Source organism: Lepidochelys kempii, chromosome 3 (assembly GCF_965140285.1).
Source record: "Lepidochelys kempii isolate rLepKem1 chromosome 3, rLepKem1.hap1, whole genome shotgun sequence".
NCBI lineage: Eukaryota > Metazoa > Chordata > Testudines > Cheloniidae > Lepidochelys > Lepidochelys kempii.
This window is the reverse complement of record NC_136382.1, coordinates 206,261,357-206,285,053: the sequence shown is the minus strand read 5'-3', so window position 1 is coordinate 206,285,053 and position 23,697 is coordinate 206,261,357. Positions and strand designations below refer to the sequence as shown.

Here is a 23,697-nt window from a genome sequence, read left to right as displayed (position 1 = left end):
GATCCAAGGACTCTCAAAGAAACTAAGTGAGACATTTTGGGTCAGATTCTGGAGTGAAAACTAACATCTCCTCTCTAGCTGGGAATTCTCCCAGCATGGGGTTGTCTCCAGTAGGCATACAGCTTGTGTAACAGGCTCCCGTACTACTCCTTTATACTGGGGAATATGGTGGGGAATGACAGAGGAGGTGGCCTGAAGGGCTACTGCCCACTGCTGTAGGTTAGAGCAACCTCTAGGCTGCTCTAAGCTGTGCCACGGCCAAGGCAGAGCTGGACAAGAATCAGGGAGCCATAACCATTTTCCTCATGGCCAAATTAACTGTTGCACCGAAGAGATCATAGCTGCAACAGAGAATCTGGCCCTTTATTTCTCTCACAAGCCATATGCAGTACCTGAAAATCATCAACTGAAGGAATTGTTCGGTTAGTTGTCCTCCTCTTATGCCACTGCCGAAGAGTATCTCTGGCTTCTGAACTCAGCAATCGGGCTGCTTGTTCTTCCTGGAAATTCTTGATCAAAGAAAGTGCTCCATACGCGCTTGTCAAGTAATAGCCTCCTGTGAAGTAGTGCAAGAGAAGAGATTTTCAGAATATTCAGGAATATGAAATCAGTCAGCCCTGCTGATATAGCAGGGGAAAAACTATAATCAGAATACCATAAAATTCTTTATACTATTTCCAAAGTAGTCATATTCTGGTTAAAGAAAAACAAACAAACTGCAGTGGGCCTGTTATCCTATATGAACATTCTTAACAATGTAACCAGACAACACTTTTATTAACACTATTGGAAAACACAAATTCATCTGTTGAAATCAGTCTATCCACCCATCCATCCATGTAGTCTGCAGTAATGGATTTGGTTAATGTGTTGGCTGATTAGAATTGCTCTGTACCAGGGGTGGCCAAACCATGGCTTGTGAGCTACATGCCCCTCTTTTACAGTTAAACTCCAGTTCGTGGAGCTCCCTACACCCCCCTGCCACACACACACATTCTCCACCTACCAGACTGGGACGGGGGGAGGTTGGGACCTCTGCCTTGTAGCACAGTGGTGGGGTAGGGGCTTCTGCCAAGCGAGGAGGGGGGGTTTCAGGGCTTCAGCCCCATGGGGCACACCTTCCAGGGCAGGAGTGGGGCTGAAGCCCCAAGCCCCGGCAGGCGTGCCTCGGTTCTCAAAACTTCTGAAGATTGTCATGTGGCTTGGGGGGGTCAGTAAGTTTGGCCACCCCTGCTCTTTACCCGTGTTTCTCAGTTTTATAGACACTGCATGTTATGAAGTGATGGGACATTTATATCACTAGGCGCAGCAGTACTGTGCATAGTTACTTTTTAAAAAAAAACCCGACACATAAGCAATGCTCTTTTTTTTCTGAGCATTTGCACTATGCTCTTTGAAGTTGGATATTATTTTCCCTTAATCTGAACACCCCATTTTCAAATAGTGTTTTTTTTCCCCTCCTGAGTTTTGGGTAGGGGTAAAATTAACAGGCTGGTTTTTAAAACAAAAATCTGCAGTTTACAGTACACAGATCTTATGTCAAATTATTGTAATTGCCCTCAAGCAACAGCTGAGAATTTAATTTGTTACACCCAGGAAATATTCCAGAGAGTCTGCTACAATTTGGAGGCTGAGACACAATCCATTCTGTTGGCCAGAAGGCTGGCCCTAGTTTGTGTTTTTTTAAAAGGAATCTCCCATGGCCTCTTTATCTCCTCCGCATCCTCTTGTTTCTGTCTAGCTCAGGAGGTGGTCTCTGGAATCCTCTCTTGCTATTTACTTCATCTTTATTAGGGATTTAAATGAAGCCAAGACAGAATTACAGCAGAAAATGCAAGCCCGAAGTAGTAAAAGTCCCAGAGTGAAGTTGATGGGACTGAGCTCTCTGCAAGTGGGGGACACAGGCACGCCCTGTTTTGTTTTTTTTAAACAAGGCAGTCAAATAGGAGATTTCCACTGAGCTGAAGCTCTAGCCATTCACTGCCATTTAAACTACTGCCGGCGGCAGTAGTTTCAGGATTATAGTTAGTGTCCTCTTGTCTTTTAGTCTCCGAACAAGTTTCATACATAAAATGTGACAAAACCACTAACCCCACCAAAGTGAACAGTACATTCCTTTTGAATCGCATAGTCCCAAATCACTAGACAGTTCTTCCTACAAATTATCAGAGCATCTGGTGTTAAAGACAAGAGCCAATCAACTGTGGACTTCTCCTTTTATTGAACTAAAAACAAAACTTCCTGTTAGTTCAGCAGATGTTTCTGCGTTTCAAGCATGTTAATGTTCTCCAGCTTCATACATCAAATGTTTTCCATGATGAGATTTCTAAACAATGTGCTGGAGGAGCTCTATACTCCAACGCAGGGAACAGACAACTGTAGGATTGGAGGAGGCCTGACATAATCCTCTCAAACATGCCAACATCCAATGGGATACAGCAGTTTTGTTCAGTCTAATGAGAGTAGGAAGTCAAATTTTCTTGATGGCAAAAATACATAAATTTAGACTCAAAAGTGACCTTGACCACAGGAGTTAAAAACCATCTTCCTAGCTACAGATAGCGAGGGGCAGTTCTCAGGAGCACCTTGTTAAATATCGCTATGAAACAGGAGAGGGCTGGGGTGATTTTCCTGCCTCTGATGACATTTAGCCCTCTCTGTCTTCCCTGCCACAGATGACTTGTTTCAGGGACTCAAAAAAATACTTCCCAAGAAGCAAATATTTTGCCTTTGGAATGGGTGTATCACATGGGAGGTATTCTCAAAGTATTTCCCAGGAGAGAATCCCCCAGGCATTCACCCCAGCCTCCATTCCAAATTACATGTGAATTGAAAGCTGCTGCACTATAAATAGACTCAGAATATTTTTCAGGACTTGAAGTATAAACACATCCAGCATGTGCACGTAATATAAGCTTGTTTGCCAAGTCATGCCACGTCCCTCCCAGGTTATTGAAATCCTAGTCACGGAAATGAGAACCAACACAAACAGATTCTCCAGTCCATCACCTCTACACGCTGCAACCACATGCACCCTTGGGACTCAGGTTATATCACAACCGAACAAGGACAGTTTTGGGAGTCTCTTGATAACGTACTGGCAGCACACCATTAGCTTTGGGGCTCCTTTAAATACTTTTGGTTAAAATTATGTTATGGGGGAACTCCCCTCCACTTCCCGCCACGCACACTTCCACCTGGTTTTAATAAAAACAAAAACAAACATTTACCTTCTCCATGTAGTAAAGACGGATCCAACAGTTCCATCATGTATTCAATTTCAGTATCAAGCTCCAGCATGTCACACTGGGCCACTACATAGGTCAGCACTGGCAAGAAGTCATCCGCCCCATACATCCTCCCTGGAGCAAAAGGAACACAGACACTGATACAATGGCCAAACCCTTTTGCTGTTTTCAGCTGGTCAAAGCTTACATTCTGTTGCTGTTTTCACGATACTGCACAATTACACTATTTTACAGAATGGTGTTTATTGGTGTGTGGCAAGGTGGGAGTCTCTGGAAATCGGCTATTGCAATATACCAACTTGGAGTTTGATCTTATATTGCTGACATGCCCAAAACTGAGTTTTGGCTGCACAAGGAATTTAGGAGCAAGGCCTATGTTGGTATCCATTGCTGATGGCACGCAGCTAACTGACTCACTGAGGCTAAGCTTGCCATACAATTCCGATGTTTTCCGCATAGATTTCTACGAGCAGATTAACAGAAAACAACAATTTTCTCTCTCTTATATTTAAGAATAAAATTCTATTTCTAGGAAGACCCTACTGGAAATCCTAGAGCCTGCATTTGAACCAGATAGCCCAGCATAGAAGACTGAACTTACAGGAGCATTAGACTCCTGAGCTCCATTGTTGCTATTATTAAGAATAATAAAAATAATGGTACTTTGCACTTGTATAGTAGCAATGCCACCTCTGCAGCCATGGCCACACGGCTATTTTTAGCACACTCGCTGAAGCAGAGCTAGCGCATGTCTGACTATCCACGCTGTGAAACACATTCCCAGCTGCTGAGTAGACAGACCCTACGTTACACCAGCTAAATGGCCCCCTAGAGAGCCCTCTGCTGGCTGGATATATAGCAGAGATTCTTAAGCCACTCCTAACCCCTGAACCAGCCCTCCCACCCCACCCCTCATGAGTTATATTACCATAACACTTAGGAGCACCAATGTGCTTGCTAGCAACAGAGCACAACTCAGGAACATTCACCCGCTCCCAGCCCCATCACACAGTGCAGTAACTTACTGATACTGCCTTCTTAGACAGTCAATATTTTTATTATCCATGCAAGAAACACTTCACCCAACACTGTAACGTAACAGCCATTTAAATACCATGAAGTAACAACCTGCAGCAGTTTAGGGCCAGGAAGTAAACACTACTAAATCAGACTAAAACTGCAAGAGGAATTCAGACAGGCAGAATATAAGCTGGGCAGAATACCGGACCTGACTCGTGCAGAAGTGCCATCCATAGGATGGAAAGATGGCACCTCCAAGAGCACTGGGCCCTTAGCACCATCCTGGAGTAGGGTGACCAGATGTCCCAATTTTATAGGGACAGTCCCGATTTTTTGGTCTTTTTCTTATATAGGCTCCTATTACCCCCCCCTCCCCCCATCCATTGTCCCGATCTTTCACACTTGCCGTCTGGTCACCCTATCCTGGGGTCCAGATTCAGTGCGTCCTTAGAGGGGGAAAATGCACCTACCAACATCACTTCCTGCAACATCTTGTATTTGCCTTGGGAACTCTCCCAACACAAGCTTCACCCAGCTTCGTTCGTGACACCCCATAAGGCCACAGCCTGGGAACAGGGTGACACCCCTGCATTCTCACCACCTAGCAGCATATTTTAGCTGGATGCCTCCTGTTGACTCTGCACAAGTATTTTAAAAATGCCTCTTATCGGTATGTAACTCCATTTCATTACCTAGCTTTCAAGGTCTGGGGTTGTATTTTAGATACTTGTTGCAGTGTAGAAGTGGTAATGTTATTTTTGATCTAAAACATAAAAGATAGTGCTCGGAGTAGAACATCCAAGGCACTGCTAGCCAGAAGTATAGGCTTTGTTTGCCACCTTCCAGTTACAAAGTATTTTTCACGCTGCAGTACTGTTTCTACCTTATTAGACTCCACTACTGAAATACACAGAATGTGTTTAACTGAATCTACTATGGTTTCCAGAAAGCATTCAGACTTAGGCCATGTCTACACGTACAGCACTGCAGCGCATCTGGTGAAGATGCTCTATGCTGATGGGAGGGAGCTTTCCCGTCGGCATAAAAAAACCTCACCTCGCTGAGTGGCAGAAGCTATGTCGGCAGGAGAAGTTCTTCCTCCGGCATACCGCTGTGCACATGAGCGCTTATGTCAGCGTAACTTATGTTGCTCAGAGGCATGGTTTATTCACACCCATGAGTAACATAAAAGTTTTGCCGATATAAGCTGTAGTATAGATACAGCCTAAGAATTTCAAATTCAGGCTCCAAAGAACAGCTATGGAAAGCCTTGCTCATAGCTTCAATGTCTACTTCAAACGCCAGTAGTTAACCAGAGCTGTTCTTCCAAGGGCTGTTCCTGCAGTTCATAAATCTGCGTATCTTAATTGATCCGCTGCCAGGAGCAGCACAGCACTCTAGAAAGAAACTGAGTCGCAGAGTCTATCAGAGACTCCGGGGAACAGAGAGGCAGATGACAAGAGATCAAAGCTAAGTGAAGAAAGGGGAACTCCAATCAGCAGGGAGAAAAAGGATTTACTCCCCCCTCCTAACTGTTTCAAAGCAGGGAGCTCTAACCTGAAGAGAGCATTACCTGAGTTATTCTCCATCACAGTGTAAATCAGTTTGCACACTCTCAGCAGCAGCATGACTTTCTTTTCAGGTGAATACATTTTCTGCATGGTCATGAACTTGACTTTAATCTTTTCAACGTCCACAAAGTCTGGTGTTGGGACATATACACCCAGTTCCTGAGGATTCCTCTGCCGCACCAGCTGCAGGTTTTCTTTTAACTGTTTCCAAGAGCCATCCACAGTATGGAACTCTTTCAGCATTGCTTCAATGTGGCCTTTCAAGGGCTTCAGGATACACTTGTGCATGGCCTTCTCCAGCACAACATCTGCAAAGGGAAACACAAGTTCATTTGATTTCATCGCCTGGAGTAGAATCAGTATTAACGTATCCACTCCCAAAGGAGAAATTAGAGTAGACGCTATTCACTCAAGTCTATGTATTAATGCAGTTGAGTTTCCAGACGTTTGCTAAGAAGGAATCAAAAGGCAAAACAGAATCTGTATTCCATTTGAATTCACAGTAGTCTGGCAAATATGGAAAACAAAATAAAAACAGACTATTCAGGTGTATGGAACATAGTGGCTTGAGTTCACAGGAGTTCAGGCAAACCTATCCTCTTGGATTTGATGGACAAGGATTTAGGGACTGAGTTTTGCTTTGAGTTTCAGTTTCAAACAAATCCCAACTCCATACAGTTCAGTCAAAAACCATAACTTTTCTCTGGTTTGGGGTTGAAACCATCCAGTTTTGCATAGTTTCCACCAGAAGCCATAAATCAATCGAGATTTGCTAAAACTTAGCCCAGCTTTGCCAAAAGGTTTGTGAACTTTGGCCTGTTTATAGGTTTTTCAACCGAAATGAAAATCAAACTGTTTTTGTCCAGTTCAGATTTCATTATGGAAGTTATGCACAACTCTGTCATCAATCCTAATGGTCTTTGTTTAGCTACTGGGTGCACATGCTATAGCAACCACTTGGCTTTTATTGCTACTTCACCTAGGTTTAACAACAGATTCTCTGATTTTTTCAGTGTGGACCCCATCTCTGTGCATCACCTCCTTTCCAAACCATGGGTGCACAGGTCTCCTCTTCTATCCTTCGCAGTCACACAGACCACATCACCTCTCATTCACAATCATCTAGCATTCTTATGGCAATGACAATAGTGGATCATACGGAAAAACAACTTTAGGAAAGTATATGGTCACTACATGATTAATTGTACTGCAGTAGCTCCCAAAGGCTTCAATCAGGACTGAGGCCCTATTATGCTGGGCACTGTACCAATACATAGAAAGAATCTATACCCTGCAGAGCTTTCAATCTCAGACCTCAATCCTGCAATATAACCCACCAGAGCCAGACCCCTGCCAAGTCCCACCAACTGCATTGCAGGAATGGAGCCTAAATTAGGAGATCTAACAAGTGAGGGCAAAAACCAATAGGAAGGAAGGGAGGGAGGGAGGATGAGGGTAACAATTAGGGATGTAAAAAAGTTAACCATTTAAACGATTAAAATTATATCATTTAATCGGTTAACCGCTGGGGCCGCACGGGTGGAGCTGAGGCTGAGGTCAGTAATGCTTACCGATTTCTCCACCACATGACCCCATCTCCTCTTTCCCTGCACATACTTTCCAAAATACCAACTCCTATTCCCCCCACACAGGCAGCTCCCGTCCTATAGGCAGCTCCTGCCTCCTCTAGCATGCTCCAGTCCTGCTGGTGGCTCCAATCTCCTGTTGCCACTCCTCCTCTTAGGTAGCAACCCCTCATGGAGGTAGGAAGCTGGTTCTGCCTCATTTCCATCTGCTTTTATAGGCATCCAGGCGCTTGGCAACGGAGCCTGTAGAAGCAACTACCATGTGACCCGCCAGCTGTCCACAGACCAGGCACACTGATGGTCTGTCCAGGTCAAAGTATACAAGATACAACATGAAGGGTGGATTCAGCTAACTTACCCGTAAGTCTCCATTATGCCATAGCTGCCAATTGTGACAAGATGTGACGTTTCAAATGAGTTGCATCTTATCTACAGCATTAGAGAGTGACCCAGCCAATCCCCTCCTGACCCATCCATTGAGATCAACTGCCCACCCAGCCAGAAGAAGAGCATAAAGGAATACCAGGAAGGAACAGAGGTGTAAATGGTGGATTCCAGAATAGAGTGAGAATCTTTAGACCCCATTTGGACTAACATAAGAACGGCCATACTGGGTCAAACCAAAGGTCCATCTAGCCAGGTATCCTGTCTTCCGACAGTGGCCAATGCCAGGTGCCCCAGAGGGAATGAACAGAACAGGTCAAATGATATGTCCCCAACAGGTGCACACGAACTGGTGCTTAACTTGAGTTGACTGAATGTAGAGATGGAATCAATAAAACGTTCAACATAATTTCAAATATCATGCTTTCTTCTCAAAACAAGTAGCTACACTGAATATGACTATTCAGAATGCTGCTTCCAATACACCAGCAACAGAGTGGGAAGCAGGAACACAAAGCTAGTTTTTCCAGGTAATTTTGTTTTGTTTATACAGAACCTTTAAACCAAAGTGTCTACATTTTGGGTTGCAGGAAGTGGTTGTAAATGAATTAGGGGGCTGAGGGGCCCTAAAACAGCTAGAATTTCAGTTTGGACAAATTCTCCAAGCCTTCTGAATTTTCAAAGTTTACACCTCACCATCCTTCCCCTAACAACCCCCACTAATCCTCCTCATAGCCATCTGAGACACTGCTGGGCTCACGCCCATGCTAACACAAGTTCTACTTGCCTAACCAGAGAGAAAAAGATTAACATGATCCCCCTGTTGGCATCCAGTAACCCCAGCCTATGTAAATGAAAATAACCCAAGACTGCTCCCCACACATCCATCCATGTAGAGCACATGGATCACAACAGCATCTAGAGACCTGCCCCCAGTTCTCTCACCCAACACCCGCTGGATGCAGCTCCTCCAGCCACACAGCCGTCCCTCCATCCCACAGCTCCTGTCTTTCCCCTATGCCATCCCATTTCCTTTGCTACTTCCTGGCTCCAGCCACCTTCTCATTACTTCCCTGACTCTCCTGCTTACCCCCTGGTCCCATAGCTCCGGCCTCCCCCCTGCAATCATCTTCTGGCTCCCCATCTCTCACCTCAACCCCTACCTCCAGCCCCCTTGGCTCCCCAAGGTCATCTCCTCTCCAGGGCTCCTGGCTCCACCCCCATCATCTCCTGGCTCCCAGCCCTCTTTCCACTGACTCCCTTAAGCCATCTCCCATCTTTTAGCCTCCCAGAGCCACTTCTTATGCTTCTACCACTCAACCAGCTCCACCCATATGTCCCCCACTCCAGCGCCCCCCCCATCCCACTCCCTGGTTCCAGCCTCCCCCATCAACCCCTGGCTCCTCAGAGCCTCTCATCCCCCCCCCCAACCCCTGCTCCCCAAACCTCTACCTCCAGAGACCATGGGTCCCTCCCCAGCCTGCCCCAGATCCCCAGAACCCCCGCCCGACCTCCACCATCCCCCCACAGAACCCTCCCCTATATCCCCCTCTCCCCCGGACCCTTCCCCAGACCTCCCCCATCGCCCCCCCCCGGGCTCCCCAACCCCCCAACTCCAGAGAACACACCCCCGCATATCTCCCTTCCCACCACCAGCCCCACCCTCAGCCCCCGGAGCCTGCAGCCCTCACCTCTCCACGGGTGAGGGCTGCAGACATTCACTCAAGATCAGGTTTGATAAGAAAGTACTTACATTCATACTTGGTAGAAGAGAGATTTGTTCCCATCCAGGAAATATACACCCTCATCCTCAATGTAAATGAACTAGGATAACCCTATTTCAATATGCCACATACTATTCCTTGCTAACATCATTAATGCCCGATTTTTTTATTTATTTATGTATTTATTGGCAGTTTACCTTTAAAAAAAAAACTTTACCAACTGACTCTTTAAATATCAAAAGCTCTGTGTAATTTGTGTGCTTTTAAGTGAGACACTTCTGTAGCCAGCATTTCATCTGCTGGAATTTGTTGAACTCAAAATCAAAGGCTATTTTTTAAGTGCTGCCAAACATTACATTTAGGACCTGAACTTTCCATTCCCTGTGAATCAAAACTCCCATTGACTGACTTCAACTGGAGTTCCTTACATAGAGAGCTAGCAGGATCTGACCCTTAACAAAGACCACGATCTAAACAAATTGTGTTAAAATCATGTTTGGTGATACCAAGGCCACTGAAATGTAACAGGTACAGTTTAGATTCCCTACATCTCCTGGTTCTAATGGCAGTTGGATGTCTGTGATAACTGTCTTTATCTGAAGCACGCATATAAGGGAGCACCTGGGCTAGGATCTGAGAATAGAACACTTGCCCACATCTTGGATTAATCACTACCTCCTGTAGTTTGAAGCTGGTGCACTTGTTTCCTATTGGGGCAAGGGACCTGTTATGTTGGCCAGTTTTCAGAGGCTAACAGATCGTGAGCAGTCTCAAAGGGCTGAGAGGGAGAATACTGCCAGCAGACTCACTCTACCAATAAGTTAGTGAGGACAAAAGATTATGATGAAGCTCTAACCTTTGTATGGGTGGTACTCTCTTCCCTGACTTCAGTCTCACGGGTCACCCTGCTTTATGGATAAAAAACAGGTAAGGTTAAGATTCTGTCACGGGTATTTTTAGTCAAAGTCAGGGACAGGTCGTGGGCAATAAACAAAAATTAATGGAAGCCCGTACCCTGTCCCTGACTATTACTAAAAATAACTGCGGAGAGGAAGGACAAACAGAGCACTGCCTGGGCTTGCAGCTGTCCCAACCCCAGCTGCTGCTCTGGCGGGCCCAGGGCTGGCCACCCATCAGCTGTATGGGGGCCCTGAGACTGACCAGCCCTGATCAGCTGTTCTAGTAACACACACACACACACATCCCAGCCGCTACTCCAGCACCCAGCCGTCAGCTGTTCGGGGGCCCTGGGGCTGGCCAGTGGCTAGCTGTTCCAGGGGCCACTGCTCTGGCGGGCCTGGGGCTGGCTGCCAGTTAGCTGCTTGGCGGCCCCAGGGCTGACCACTGGTCAAGTTGTTCAGGCGCCCACCCCCATTCCCTGGCTGCTGCTCCAGCAGCCCCGAGGCTGGCCCTTGGCCAGCTGTTCCAGGGGCTGCTGCTCCAGCCCCAGAAGAAGTCGTGGAGGTCCTGGAAAGTCACAGAATCTGTGACCTCTGTGATCATCATGTTAGAATCGTATCCTTAATGCATCACTGAGATTTTTTTTAATTCTCATACTGCGGCTGTGCAGGAAGGCAAAGAGGCAAAGGTCTTTGCCTCTGCCATCACATCTGCAATTTGTCATAGTGATTCCTAACAATCCTGAGTTATCCGCAGGCATGGCCTTTGGAGCCAGCGATACCCAATGAATCAGGTTTGCCAATTTTTCAAGGAACTTAGCCTATCTTGAACTGTACATAGAGAGAGGCTGAACTGCCAAGTGCAACTGCTGACAGTGCTATGCATCGCAAGCTCCCACACAACCACTAGCCAGCTGCCTGTAGATGTGACAGCTCCTCTGCTAAGCAGTCAAGACAATCTTGCCATAAGGAAGGCAGCATAGCAGCATGAGCAGCAGCATGGTCTAGTGCAGAAATCTCCTAACTGGGATTCACAGAATAATTGCTGGTGATTCATGAATGTTGACAGTACCTGTTCTCATCCTTTCTGCACAGAGTGAAAAGTTTAATACAAGTCTGTTCCTAATGTCTTCTATTACATTACAAATCAGAGTATCTGGGAGATATTCGTAAGTGTGTGTGTGGAAAGGAGTAGGGTGAGGGTGGGAATCCTCCATATGGCTCAATTACTTCATGACACATAATAAGAAAGATGAAAATTAAATAAAGGAAAACCACATTTTGAGAAAGAAAATGTATACACAATTCAAGAGACACTGATCACGCCTAGACTTGACTAGACAAATTGAGGCTAATGGCCCTTTTTTAATATAGTGGTTTTGCACAGAGATAATCAATGACCAAGGAAGTCATTTACTTTTTCACTGCCAAAGAGAATATAACTGACAACTTGACTGCACTGGCATTTGCTTTATTTCCCATTGGTTAATTATTGTAAACAGCTGCTTTTCTTTTAATCTCAGTCTCTATTGCAAAAATTCTTCTTCCTCCCTCCCAAACTATCAGAATAAACTCAAGAACAAAAGAACATTCAATTAAATTAATAGGTGGCAAATTCAAAACTGATAAAAGGAAATATTTTTTCACACCACGTGAAGTTAGACTGTGGAACTCATTGCCACAGGAAGTTGTTGAGGCCAAGAATTTAGCTAGATTCAAAAAGGGATTGGACCTCTATATGGATAAACAAGAATATCCAGAGTGATCACAATGAATTACAAAAACTTGGGAAAGTTATTAAACCTCATGCTTCATATCATAAGGCAATTTCCAGCTATTAGAGACCCACTAATGTTCTTAATGTAGGGTTCTTACATCTTTCTCTGAAACACCTGGTGCCGGCCAGTGTCAGAGACAGGATACTGTGTTAGATAGCCCTCAGTCTGGCAATTACTGTCTTCCTAATGGGCTGCGTTGGTGACCAGTGGAAATCTGGGAACTGAAAACATGGCATTTCATGAATATTTTGTAGGATATATTGCACCGACAGCCTTAGTTGCCTGTGTTTTTCTAAGGTATTGAGGGTGGGATTTTTTAAAGCACTCAGCATTGGCCTGACTCAACTGCCACTGGAATCAGTGATATAGCTCCGAATGATTTAAACAAGAGCAGAGTTTGGTCAGTGCTCAGCATTCTTGAAAATTATAGCGAGAGCGTTCAGTGGATGTTATAAAAAAATACATATACTTCACATTTTTAAGTGCTGATGTGAGGGCCACCATCTTGGCCAATGCATTGGAGATCAAACCAGGAACCTCCAGAGCTAAAAGCATGAGCTGCTACAGCTTAAGTCCCAAGCCCCCCTAGCCGGGGGCTGTAACAACTCATCTCCTCAGTGGATCAGCACAAAGGGGGACCTATAACACACACTCACTGAGGGGTTCCACGTACATAATTTTAAATTAAGTCTTGTTAAGCCTTCTTTACTCAATATTTACTATTAGTCACTAGCCACAAATTGGGAACAGGAAGTGCTTTGATAAATGAAATGAAAGGCTAGCGAGTTTCGCTGTGGCTTGTAGAAATACATCTGTATCCTGTGTTGACCTGCTGTTGTGTAACTCTGCAAAGGAGCAACAAAGGACAAGTTTAAATCTGGGATGTTTGATATACTGGTCATAGCAAGTGTCTTTGCAGTCCTCCCTGCACTGAGAATACCATGGTCTTCCACCTTCCCCTGCCTTTCTCCAAGGTCCCAATTTTAAAACTTCTCTGCACTCAGTTTCCAACTACTGCTCCTCCACTGAGATTATCTTCCCCCCTTCAGCCTCCAGGCTCACACACACGCCTTATTTCCCTCTATTATGACTGCATGCACTGTTCTATTCAGCACTTTGATAATTTAAGACTGACAGTGTTGAGGGGAGATGTGCCCAGTCTGGGCAATGTCACAGCAAGATGCAGCCTGTAGGAACAGAATTTCTTGGAAGGCTGAAAACAAAAAGATCACCTAGGTACAGTGGAGATGGAAATGTGGGGGAACTGATTGCTACACACTATATACTCTGTTAGCCTAATTTGGGTTTTTCTCAACACCCCGCATACATCAGCAGGTTGGTATTACACCACATGGAGCTTCGAGAGAGATACAGTTTAGTTCGGAAAGGCTGTGCCTCCTACGCTTGGTGGACTTCCTGGCATTTCTACAGTGCCTTTCATCAGAGTATGTTAAAGCTTCTACAGACATTAAACTAAATTGCACAGTTTGCCTGTGAGATAGGTATATCTCATTACACTCTTCTTTCTTCTTACAGAAAGAAGAAACTGAAGGACAGGTAATTAAATGATTGCTCAAAGTCCCATAGCAAGTCAGGAAAAGAAACTAGAAGTCACATCTCTCAGTTCTGATTTCTCCCCACAGGATAACATTGACTCCATTTCTCAACTGTGGAACTGCCTGTGACAAAGGATGTCCTGAATGAAGGGACTGGCCAATTCCACACTGATACTAATAGGCCCTGCATTAAAATACAAACCTTAAAAAGCATGCTGTGAACAGCTAAGAGTGCCAGAACAAACAAACAATCTAGTTTATATGTAGGTGCCTTTTTCCACCACTCAACGTTTTGTTACCGGTTTGTATTTAAACCAGGACTTTCTTGGGATAGACCTAGATTTTGGGGGTCAGGAGATGTTGAGTTGTTTAGATCTTTTCTAGCCTCAACTGCCTTCAATAAGCATTCACATTAATCTTTTTCTGGCCAGAGACAGAAGAAGAATCAGGGTTGTTGTTACTGTTTTGTCAGGTGCCACAGAGATTAAACATAAATAAAGCATCCAATGTCTGCTATTCAAACATCAGTGAACTTTGAATTCAACCTGGGTTTTCCAAAACCAGTCTCAATCTCTATTTTGTGCTTATACAGCTAGACATGGATTCAACTCTTTACACGCAGTTTAGTTTCTATTGACTTAAATAATAAAATGGGTTAGGACTGGACTTTCAAAGCATCCTAAAATATTAAGTGCTCAAAATCCATGGGATTTAAGTAACCAAATCCCTTAAGCTCTTTGAAATCCCACCTTAGAGCTTTATTTTAAGTTTATTTTATTGATCAACTTTAATTTACTATCCATCAATGTAAAAACATACCCACACTTTTACTATCCTAGCAATACAGAATAAAAAGAACAAGTTCCCAGATGTAGAAGTGAGATTTTCAAAGGCACAAAGGGCAGATAGGCACCCAACTCCTATGCAATTGAGGCACCTAACTCCCCTTTATGCCTCCACAAATCTCCCCCATCATTTCCAAATTGGTGCAAAAGAGGAATACATGCATTCTCTGCCGAGTCCTAATGCACAGGAGCCTACTCTTTGTTCTTACCAGGGGAAGGTTGTTATTTCGTAAAGGGGTAGCAGTCTACAGCATTAACATTAGGTTGCATCTGTCAGGAATAATTAGAAAGGCTGGTGCATGTTCTTTTGACGGTTTGGCAGAAGTTAAACTATTTCATCTGCCTCTCTCTGGAAAACCTGGAAGATTTTCTCCAATATTTTTTGTTTTCAGGAGTCTGAGAAAAACTACACATGGTCACGCAGATAATTAAATAGAACCCTCAGAAACTGGAGCTCTGATGCCTAAATACTTGGGGCTTGACTAAGCCCAGGGTTACACCAGCTTCCTGAAGCATAACCTAGGATATGGGGGAGCCTCTTGAAGAAAGTCTGACCAGCTGCAGTGGAACAAGCTGGCCAAAACACTTTTTCTGTTGGGGGGGAAAATGAGGCAGGAACTGGCTAGTGCAGCTCTCAAAGTGTGCAGAACAGGCCAGGGAAGAGGAAACAGTCAAGATGCCCAAAGTGTCCTGTATCCAGCCTCCACCAGGCCTAGTGGCAACATAAAGCTGCCCTTCCCCACAGGAGGGCAGTCACCTCTCCTCCTCCTGAGCATTCTCAATGGGGTGCAGCTGGGCCTACTGGCTCTAAATCTATCCACTCTTTGTGGCATGGACCATGACTGCCTCTATGGGCTTGTCTTCACTATGGAGCTAAATCGGCACTGCTGCAATCGATGCAGTGGCATCGATTTAGTGGGTGTAGTGAGGACACGCTCAATTGATGGAGAGCGCTCTCCCATCAATTTCTGTACTCCACCTCAACGAGAGGCAGAAGCAATGTCGGCAGGAGAGCATCTTCTGTCAACATAACGTAGTGTGGACCCCACAGTAACTAGATCTAAACTACGTCGACTTGAGTTAGGCTACTAATGTAACTCAAACTGGGTCGCTTATATTGACCGGCAGCTGTAGTGTAGACCAGGCTTATGTCTGTAAATAGCCTAGCACAATGGGATCAGAACAAGTGTATATAATCATAAAATAAACATTTATTAATAACCACCACCAACACCACGGCATACTCTATGAAGGATATTAAAAGGAAACATCTTCCAAACATGCCAGAAGGTGCGGCATATCTATAAGCAAGTTAGATGTACCTACAGTAAGAGCCTTTGGTTATGTCTACACTACAAATATAAGTCGACCTATATTAGTTCAACTTACAGCCACCGCAGTAATTACTGTGGTGGTGCATGTCCACACTGCCTTCCCTTGGGTCAGTGGTGCATGTCCTCACCAGGAGCACTTCCACCGACGTTTGAGGGGCAGGTCTCTGTGGGCTGCCCCATGCCTGTTCCCCGCTGGGAATGGGGGGAAGCTGCCTGGGGCTCCTCGCCCCCACCCCATTCCCTGCCGGGAGCAGGGGGAAGCCGCCCGGGGATTCTTGCCATCCGGGAGTGGAGTTCCACTGCCCCAGCTTCTCTCCCACCCCACCCCCGCCTGCTCCCCAGGACTCAGGCAGCTTTGTCAGTTTCACAGTTCACTGAGCTGTGAAACTGACAAAGCTGCCCAGTTCCAAACTGGGGTTGGGCGGGATCCAAAGCCACCCCGGCTTTCCAATTTGAGGGCTCCTGCCATGAAATTGACAAGACAGGTGATGTAAGGGATGTGGTGTCTACACAGACATAGTGTTGCCCTAACTACACTGACATAAACCTAATGCCTCTCGTGGAGGTGGAGTTATGATGTCAGTGTAGTAAGGCACTTAGATCAGTGGGAGGAAGGCTGTAGTGTAGAAACTGACATAATTAGGCCAACATAAGGGGCCTTATGTCGACCTAACTGTGTAGTATAAACCAGCCCTTTGTCTCATAATGTAACTTTAATAGGAATCATAAATTAACGAACTATTTAGTTGTAGTCACAAGTCTGGTCGCAATTCAGTACCAAAACCGTGAAATAAAACACTAGATGGGAGATTAGACTGGTCTTTGTTCTGTTGTAAAAGATTCTGCTATGTAGGACGACTAAGTCTGTCTGCCACATAGCTATCTGTTTAGGTCAGCAACATTTAATGTTCCTGCTCTGCTGTGGTGTTTTGCGGGCTTCAGGAGTGGTGAAAGCAACAGATTGTTCAAATGCAAGTTCCATGTTTGCTTAAACTTCCTCACTGTATAAATTATTTAGAAGAAGCTGCACAAAGAAAGTCAGACGCTCAATCGCTGAAGAAAACTAAGGCAGTTTAGTTACAGTGCTCAATAACTTCAGTCACTCTAATTTACCGAGACATTCAAAAGCAAGCATCATTTTAGCAAGCTATTATGAGACGCACCGGCTGGATTAAACCACACCCTTGCAAAGAACAGTGAAAGTTAAAATTAAACCTTGACCAAATCACAAAAAAGAAGCTCTATTTCTTTGTCAAATATCTAAGATTATGCAGAAACACAATAGAACCGATACTTGTATAGAGCAAAAGCCCAACAGACAACGTCCACACAATACTTTTAGTTTTCTAACTAAAGCAATCAGAATCTTTTAAATACTCTTGATTTACAGGAAACTTTTCAGAGTGTATTATTTGCCTGGCAGTACTTGTTAACCTCACTCCCTCATTGTTGAATAGCAATGTGACAAAAGCACCTCTTACTCAATACGTTCCAAAATTTCAAAACAAAAACACTAACCACTGCCAGTGAAAGAAATATCTGCCAATTTTAAAAGTCACTAAATTATTCACTGGCCAAACTGTTAGGACACTGAAGTGAAGGGGAAAAACAAGCGAATTATGACTGAAATGAGCTCACGAGGAAAGTATTTCTCCTTCAAGGATGTTTACCTCGTCAATGTGGCTTACAAACTCTTTCACTAACACCGCTGAGAAACATCAAGACTAAGGGACAGTCAGTTTTTGTACAACCAGTTCACTTTGTACATACACAAGTCATTGTCTGTTAGTAGAACATGTGTATCCATCCAACTATTTCACTTTTGTGCATACACAAATCCCTGACTGTTATAAACATGTATATCCAACTATTTCACTTTTGTTCATACATAAATCCTTCTCTGTTAGTAAAATGTGAACCCAATCATCCAGTTCATTTTCAGACATTTATAAAACACTTACAAACAGAGGGGCACAGAAATCCAGAGATTAGCATCTCCCTCTCCTTTTTATAAAAATCTCTTGTGGAGACAGTGAAAGTTGCCAATAGTGAATGAGAGAGTATTTCGAAGTAAGTTATGAAATCTCTCCATGTCACCATCTGTTTTTCATTTCCAATGTATTTTAATTTTATGGTTGCCATATATGATTAACATATGGGGGGTGCACGTGTGTGTATGTACACTGTTTTAATTAAATACTAAAAATATTTCCACATACTTCAGAGAAAAAACGCAGTGTAGAATCCGTCAATGTAACATTTCAGCACTGAAATTTTTTAAAAAAGTTAGTCACTTGTAAATTAAGTCCAACATTCATCATTACAGTTTTAAGGCAACTTCTCAAAAACTCTTTTCATTCTAACATAGTTGTATGGAACTTTTGCATTTGAGCTTTAAAAAACACAAAAACAAAACAAAAAAATCAGTGGTTTTGAATTTTGCTAGAAAAATCTATATCCCCAAATCTGGTTCAAAGACTCAGACCACGGATTCAGATTTTTTTTTTTTTCTTTTTAAGTGCCCTGAAAATAGAGACACAATGGTTCTTACCTATTTGGTCTTCTGGAATCAGTGACTCAATGGGGGGGTCCAGTTCAGAGCTCTGTGACAAATAGTTCTTAACTTGTGTCATGAACTGCCGAATTGTCTGTAACATGTCAGTACTCGAAACGTGGCATTCCTTGTTTTCCTGGAGAAAGCTGACATAGTCCTGCACCAGGCACCCAAAATACGTGCGCTTGTCCTGGGACAGCTCTGCAATTTTCTTGATCATCCTCTTTTCGGGGGTCATGAAAGAACTGAACACCCCACTTACTTTCCTCAGCTGGGATTTCACAATCTTGGGAAGAACAAATGAACTATTCCGTTTCTTTTTGGGCTTCAAAGGGGGTGCCATGCTTTCCTGGTCACTTTCCCCTTCAAAGTCCTCCAGGCTGCTGTTAGTGTCCCCTTCGTAGCCAAACAACGGCATACTACGATCAAAATCCAGCGAGTCAGATGAGGAGGTGGAAATGCTCATGTCGCTCAGTCTCTGCCTGCCTCCATTCCACTGTACTAGTGACTCAGAGTTTGTAGCCAAGGTCTTTCTGCAAGCTGTTAAATTTTGCTCACACAGGGCTTCACCTGGATCGCAAGCAGTTTCTGACCCTCGCACTGAGTTATGACTAGATTGAATTACTGCCACGGTCTTTGCATTACCTTCCCCTTCTAAGCTAACAGCCTGCTTCTTTAGACGAGGAGGCGGAACAGGGATTGGTTTCTTCTGCAGCAAATCCAAGTTCCTATATTTGTTATGGTTGACTGTTCCTGGCATGCTCGCCTGCTTTATAGACATGGAGAGCTGTGGACTTGTGAGAAGGCTATTAATAGAAGGTGGTGGAGGTCTGGGTGGGGGGGAGCGAGGCTTCTCTGTCCCATTCACATCTTGAGTTCTTGGGCTCTGTCTTTTCAAACTTCCACTAACATCCTGGCTGTGCACTTTTAAGAAGAGAGGATTAATAAAACACAAGGCTCCGTTGGTCTGGCTACACTCCAGCTCCGAAGGCGTTCTGGTTCTTATAGAATGCACTCCATTTATAAGGCAGAGCTGACGTGAGTCTTTGCAAGCATTGTCTGAGGGCAGAGGCCTACGGGGAGGTGAAGGATTTGGGGGGTTGTTGTTAGCCGGAGAGCTCCAAAAATCTGAAAATCATTATTGTGTTAACATAAGAATTTAGATATTATGCAGTTGGCTTTCAGAACATTAAACTCAATATAACAATGTTGAAGCATGGAAAACTTTAGGCAAACTTTTCTTTTTTAAACTTTTTTCTTAATAAACCTCATAAAACACTGCCAGACACAACTGAATGCTAAACCTTCAGGCTGCAGCTATTTGTCTACAGAGTTTATAAATATCTTGGCCAATGTGAATCTTCATAGCAAGTAAATTGGGATATACAGAAAAGAATGATTGCTATAAAGTATGCATTATTCCTGTTTTGAGACTCAAATAGACCCTGAGATAATACCCCCGACCTTGATTAGAAAATAAGAGCCAGATTTTCAGCTTGTGTTAATCAGCGTAGCTCCATCATCATTAGCAGGACTATGCTGATTTACACAACCTGAAGGTTAAGACCTGGGAATTTGCAAATAAACTATATTTTTTGTTTGGAGTAAAAAATAAAACAAGTTAAGCATGACAAGATTGGAATCAGTTTTTCTCCCCTTGGCAGATACTATCTTTAGCCATGCTGATCAGGCGTTCATGTCTCTAAGTGTTTCAACCTGCAGCTGTGCATTTGTAATAATTACACAATTTGTTTGAGTTTTTTAAGATACTCAGCAGCATATAAATAGATTGAATATGCAGGGCCATCAGCAAAAACTGTACTAACACTAAAATCTGTACTAGCTTGACAAATTGTAACTGCAGTCTCCTCATAGCCCTCAGTAAAACATCTGTGAGAGTCTATGGAAATCAGACAACAGTTCCTTCAGCAACCCCATAGACTCCTGTGAACTATACTACAGGTGTTCAACATGCTTCAGCTTGACTCAAAAATGAAGAAACCAGACAGAAATAAATTCGGGCATTAACTGACAGCAATGTTCAAAACTATCTAGATGCTTATATGGCCCCTATTATCACAGCAACTGAGTGTGTCACACAAACAAATTTAACATAAGAACAGCCATACAGGGTCAGACCAAAGGTCCATCTAGCCCAGTATCCTATCTTCTGACAGTGGCCAATGCCAGGTGCTTCAGAAGGAATTACAGAATAGACAGTCATCAAGTGATCCATCCCGTTGCCCATTCCCAGCTTCTGGCAAACACAGGCTAGGGACACCATCCTTGCCCTTTCTGGCTAATAGTCATTGATGGATCTATCATCCATGAATTTATCTAGTTCTTTTTTGAACCCTGTTATAGTCTTGGCCTTCACAACATCCTCTGGCAAGGAGTTCCATAGGTTGACTGGGTGTTGTGTGAAGAAATACTTCCTTTTGTTTGTTTTAAACCTGCTGCCTATTAATTTCATTTGGTGACCCCTAGTTCTTGTGTTAAGAGAAGTAAACAACACTCCCTTCCAATTGGTCTTCACAATACCCCGTGAGGCAGAGAAATGCTATTAACCCCATTTTACATATGAGAAACTGAGGCACAGAGACACTAAGGGCTTGTCTACATTACCCATAGGATTGACGGGCAGCGATCAATCCAGCAGAGGTCAATTCCGCTAAGTGCTCTCCCGTCGACTCCGGCACTCCACCAGAGAAAGAGGTGCAGGCGGAGTGGATGGGGGAGCGTCAGCTGTCGACTCACTGCAGTGGAGACGCTGCAATGAGTAGATCTAAGTATGTCGACTTCAGCTACATTATTCACGTAGCTAAAGTTGCGTAACTTAGATCAATCCCCGGGCCCAGTGTAGACCAGGCCTAAGTGAATCATCCAAGGTTACATCGGAAGTCTGTGGTGGAACAGGAAATTGAAATTGGGTCTCCTAACTCCCATGCTTACACCTAATCACTAGACCATTACTCCCTCAGCTTTCAAACATATTATTAGTTTTCAAAACCAAGGGCACAAATTCAGCCAGAGGAAGTCTAGGGATAGGGGTTACAGACCTGCAGCACCCAAGCAGTGGTGCTCTCAGGTATTCTGTCTGCACAGGACAAACACAAGCAGAATAACTCTAGGTATGGATGTAGAGGAGAGCTTCTGAACAGTGGCATATGCCCCTCCTTTGGACAGATTCCTCTAGTAGGTGTTGCCATCTATACAAGGGTCTGAGATGCCAATGACACTCCAACCCAGCTCATCATGCCCTTCTTTGGATACACTGACCAAACAAACTCCCCCAAGAGAGTGTTTGCCCCATAGCCTGGCTGCAGCCAGTGTAAGTCTAAACTTTCATTAGTTACCTAAAGTTGCAGATTATCAAGGCAAAAGACAACACTCTTCAGCACACTTTAAACTGACTTCAGTGACCAGAGTCTTATAAAATGATCACCACGGTTACTGCTGCAAAACAAAATCCAGAGCCACCTCAGGGGCTCACTGCTGTATAAAATCCTGTGAAGTTCCCTGTGCTCAAGTCCTATTACAGTGCAAATCACTGTGCTAGGTAGTGCACACAAAAGTTTATTAGGCCAAATTCTGCTCTCAGTTAAATGAGTAAGAGGGCCAGATCCTGAAAGGTGCTGAGTGCTCGCAACTCCCACTGACTTCAAATATAATTCAGCATGTCCCCGAGGTGCTCAACCATATCTGTTTCAGGCCCATGTTCAAATTCTGCCAGGTTTCACTTCTGCTTTAGGCTCAAGGCACATTTTGGGATGTGCCCATATTTGTTTTAGCAGTAGAACTAAGCATTTCCTAGGGACACTCCCCTGCATTTTCCCTCCCACTTGAAAATACTCATCATACCATTGTGAATACATATATTTGACATGTGTTTCTACTTGCGTTCAGATCAGCACACCTCTGAACAGTCAGTCCTAAATCGCTTTGCAAATGTAAGCATGTGCCAATCGGTGTACAGAATGCTGTTCATGATGAATTCCATTCAAAACCTTCCAGCAATTACCAAACTAAGAGCTATGCTGTACGAGCCAATAACAGCCATTCCACTTTCAGCTGCATGTGCTCTAACTTACAATGCATGTGGGACTGCACCAAACCCTTGCTCTCGGGACTATGGGACTGTATTTGGATCAGTATGAGGTGTTCTGTTGGACAGAGTGCATATAGCTATACAGAAAGTAGGGGGCAGCAGTATAGCAAACAAAATCACAGAAGCTTATCAGCAGGCTAGGAAGGCAATAGAGTGCCACTAAGTGGGAGAATTAAGCTACTTGCAACAAAAAAATCATCTTTAAAAAAACTAACTGGGCCATCGTTTACCAATTTTTTGTGAAAGGACTATTTGACTGATATGTTTACAATGACACAAGGCAATAAACCTATGTAAATAGTCACACTTACTCAGTCCCAGCTGAGCAATGTCTTCAAGTTCAGCTTCTGTCTTTGCTGCCGCAATAGCATGAGGCAATTTCAAGGTGAATGGCAGGACATCCCTTGTTTTAAAAGGAAGAACAGTATTGGTAATTTTTGCAATTATTTCCATATTTTAAATTTTTCATTATTTCCAGCATATGCAATGACTACAGGTCAGATTCTCATTTACAGCAAAGCTACTTTGAACTGCTCTGCCAGTTTAAAGGGGCCATAAAGTGAGTATGATGTAATTAACAATCTTTTAAGCCCCACTGGTGTAAAGAAACTTTAGTGTAAATGAGAATCAGTCCCCCAATGTTCCTTTCTTCTGGACTGACTCTCTCTGTCCCACCCACTTTTCCTCTTATTACAGCAGTAGCTTTTCCACCGCTCTTTTAGAGTATGTCAGTCTGATTATTGAAACATTCATCTGCCAAAATCAGCACTTTACCCAAAATTCCTATTTGTGCATAAAACTTGAGTTTTGTTCCAATTTAACCTCCAGTTTTCAAAAAGAACCTGAATGAAGACTTAAGACAGAGAATACAGAAGTGCTTGTAAACTCTGTCAGTCTGAACATACCTTTAGTTTGAAAAATTTTTTACAATAAATACAACTACATTCATACTACTGTCACCATATCTGTTTTCTACTCAATACGTATTAAAATAATAAATGGATGTTTACATATGGGACTCCACAAATGGTACTTAACTACAAACCACATCGACTATATAAATCTTTGAAACAAGAACTTAAGAATTACT

At 43.7% G+C, this 23,697-nt stretch overlaps 1 protein-coding gene across 14 annotated transcripts in view; it reads right to left on the bottom strand.

Annotated features, from left to right (window-relative positions):
* Positions 1-23,697, bottom strand: part of RIN2 (Ras and Rab interactor 2) — a 104,157-nt gene that overhangs the window by 5,188 nt on the left and 75,272 nt on the right. For all 14 annotated transcript variants that reach the window (XM_073339756.2, XM_073339766.2, XM_073339759.2 and 11 more), the window contains 5 exons: positions 22,919-23,010; positions 18,497-19,627; positions 5,842-6,147; positions 3,231-3,362; positions 393-556 (listed from right to left, as the gene is read on the bottom strand). In XM_073339756.2, the coding sequence (XP_073195857.2) occupies positions 393-556; positions 3,231-3,362; positions 5,842-6,147; positions 18,497-19,627; positions 22,919-23,010 (1,825 nt within the window). The remainder of the gene's footprint in view (positions 1-392; positions 557-3,230; positions 3,363-5,841; positions 6,148-18,496; positions 19,628-22,918; positions 23,011-23,697) is intronic.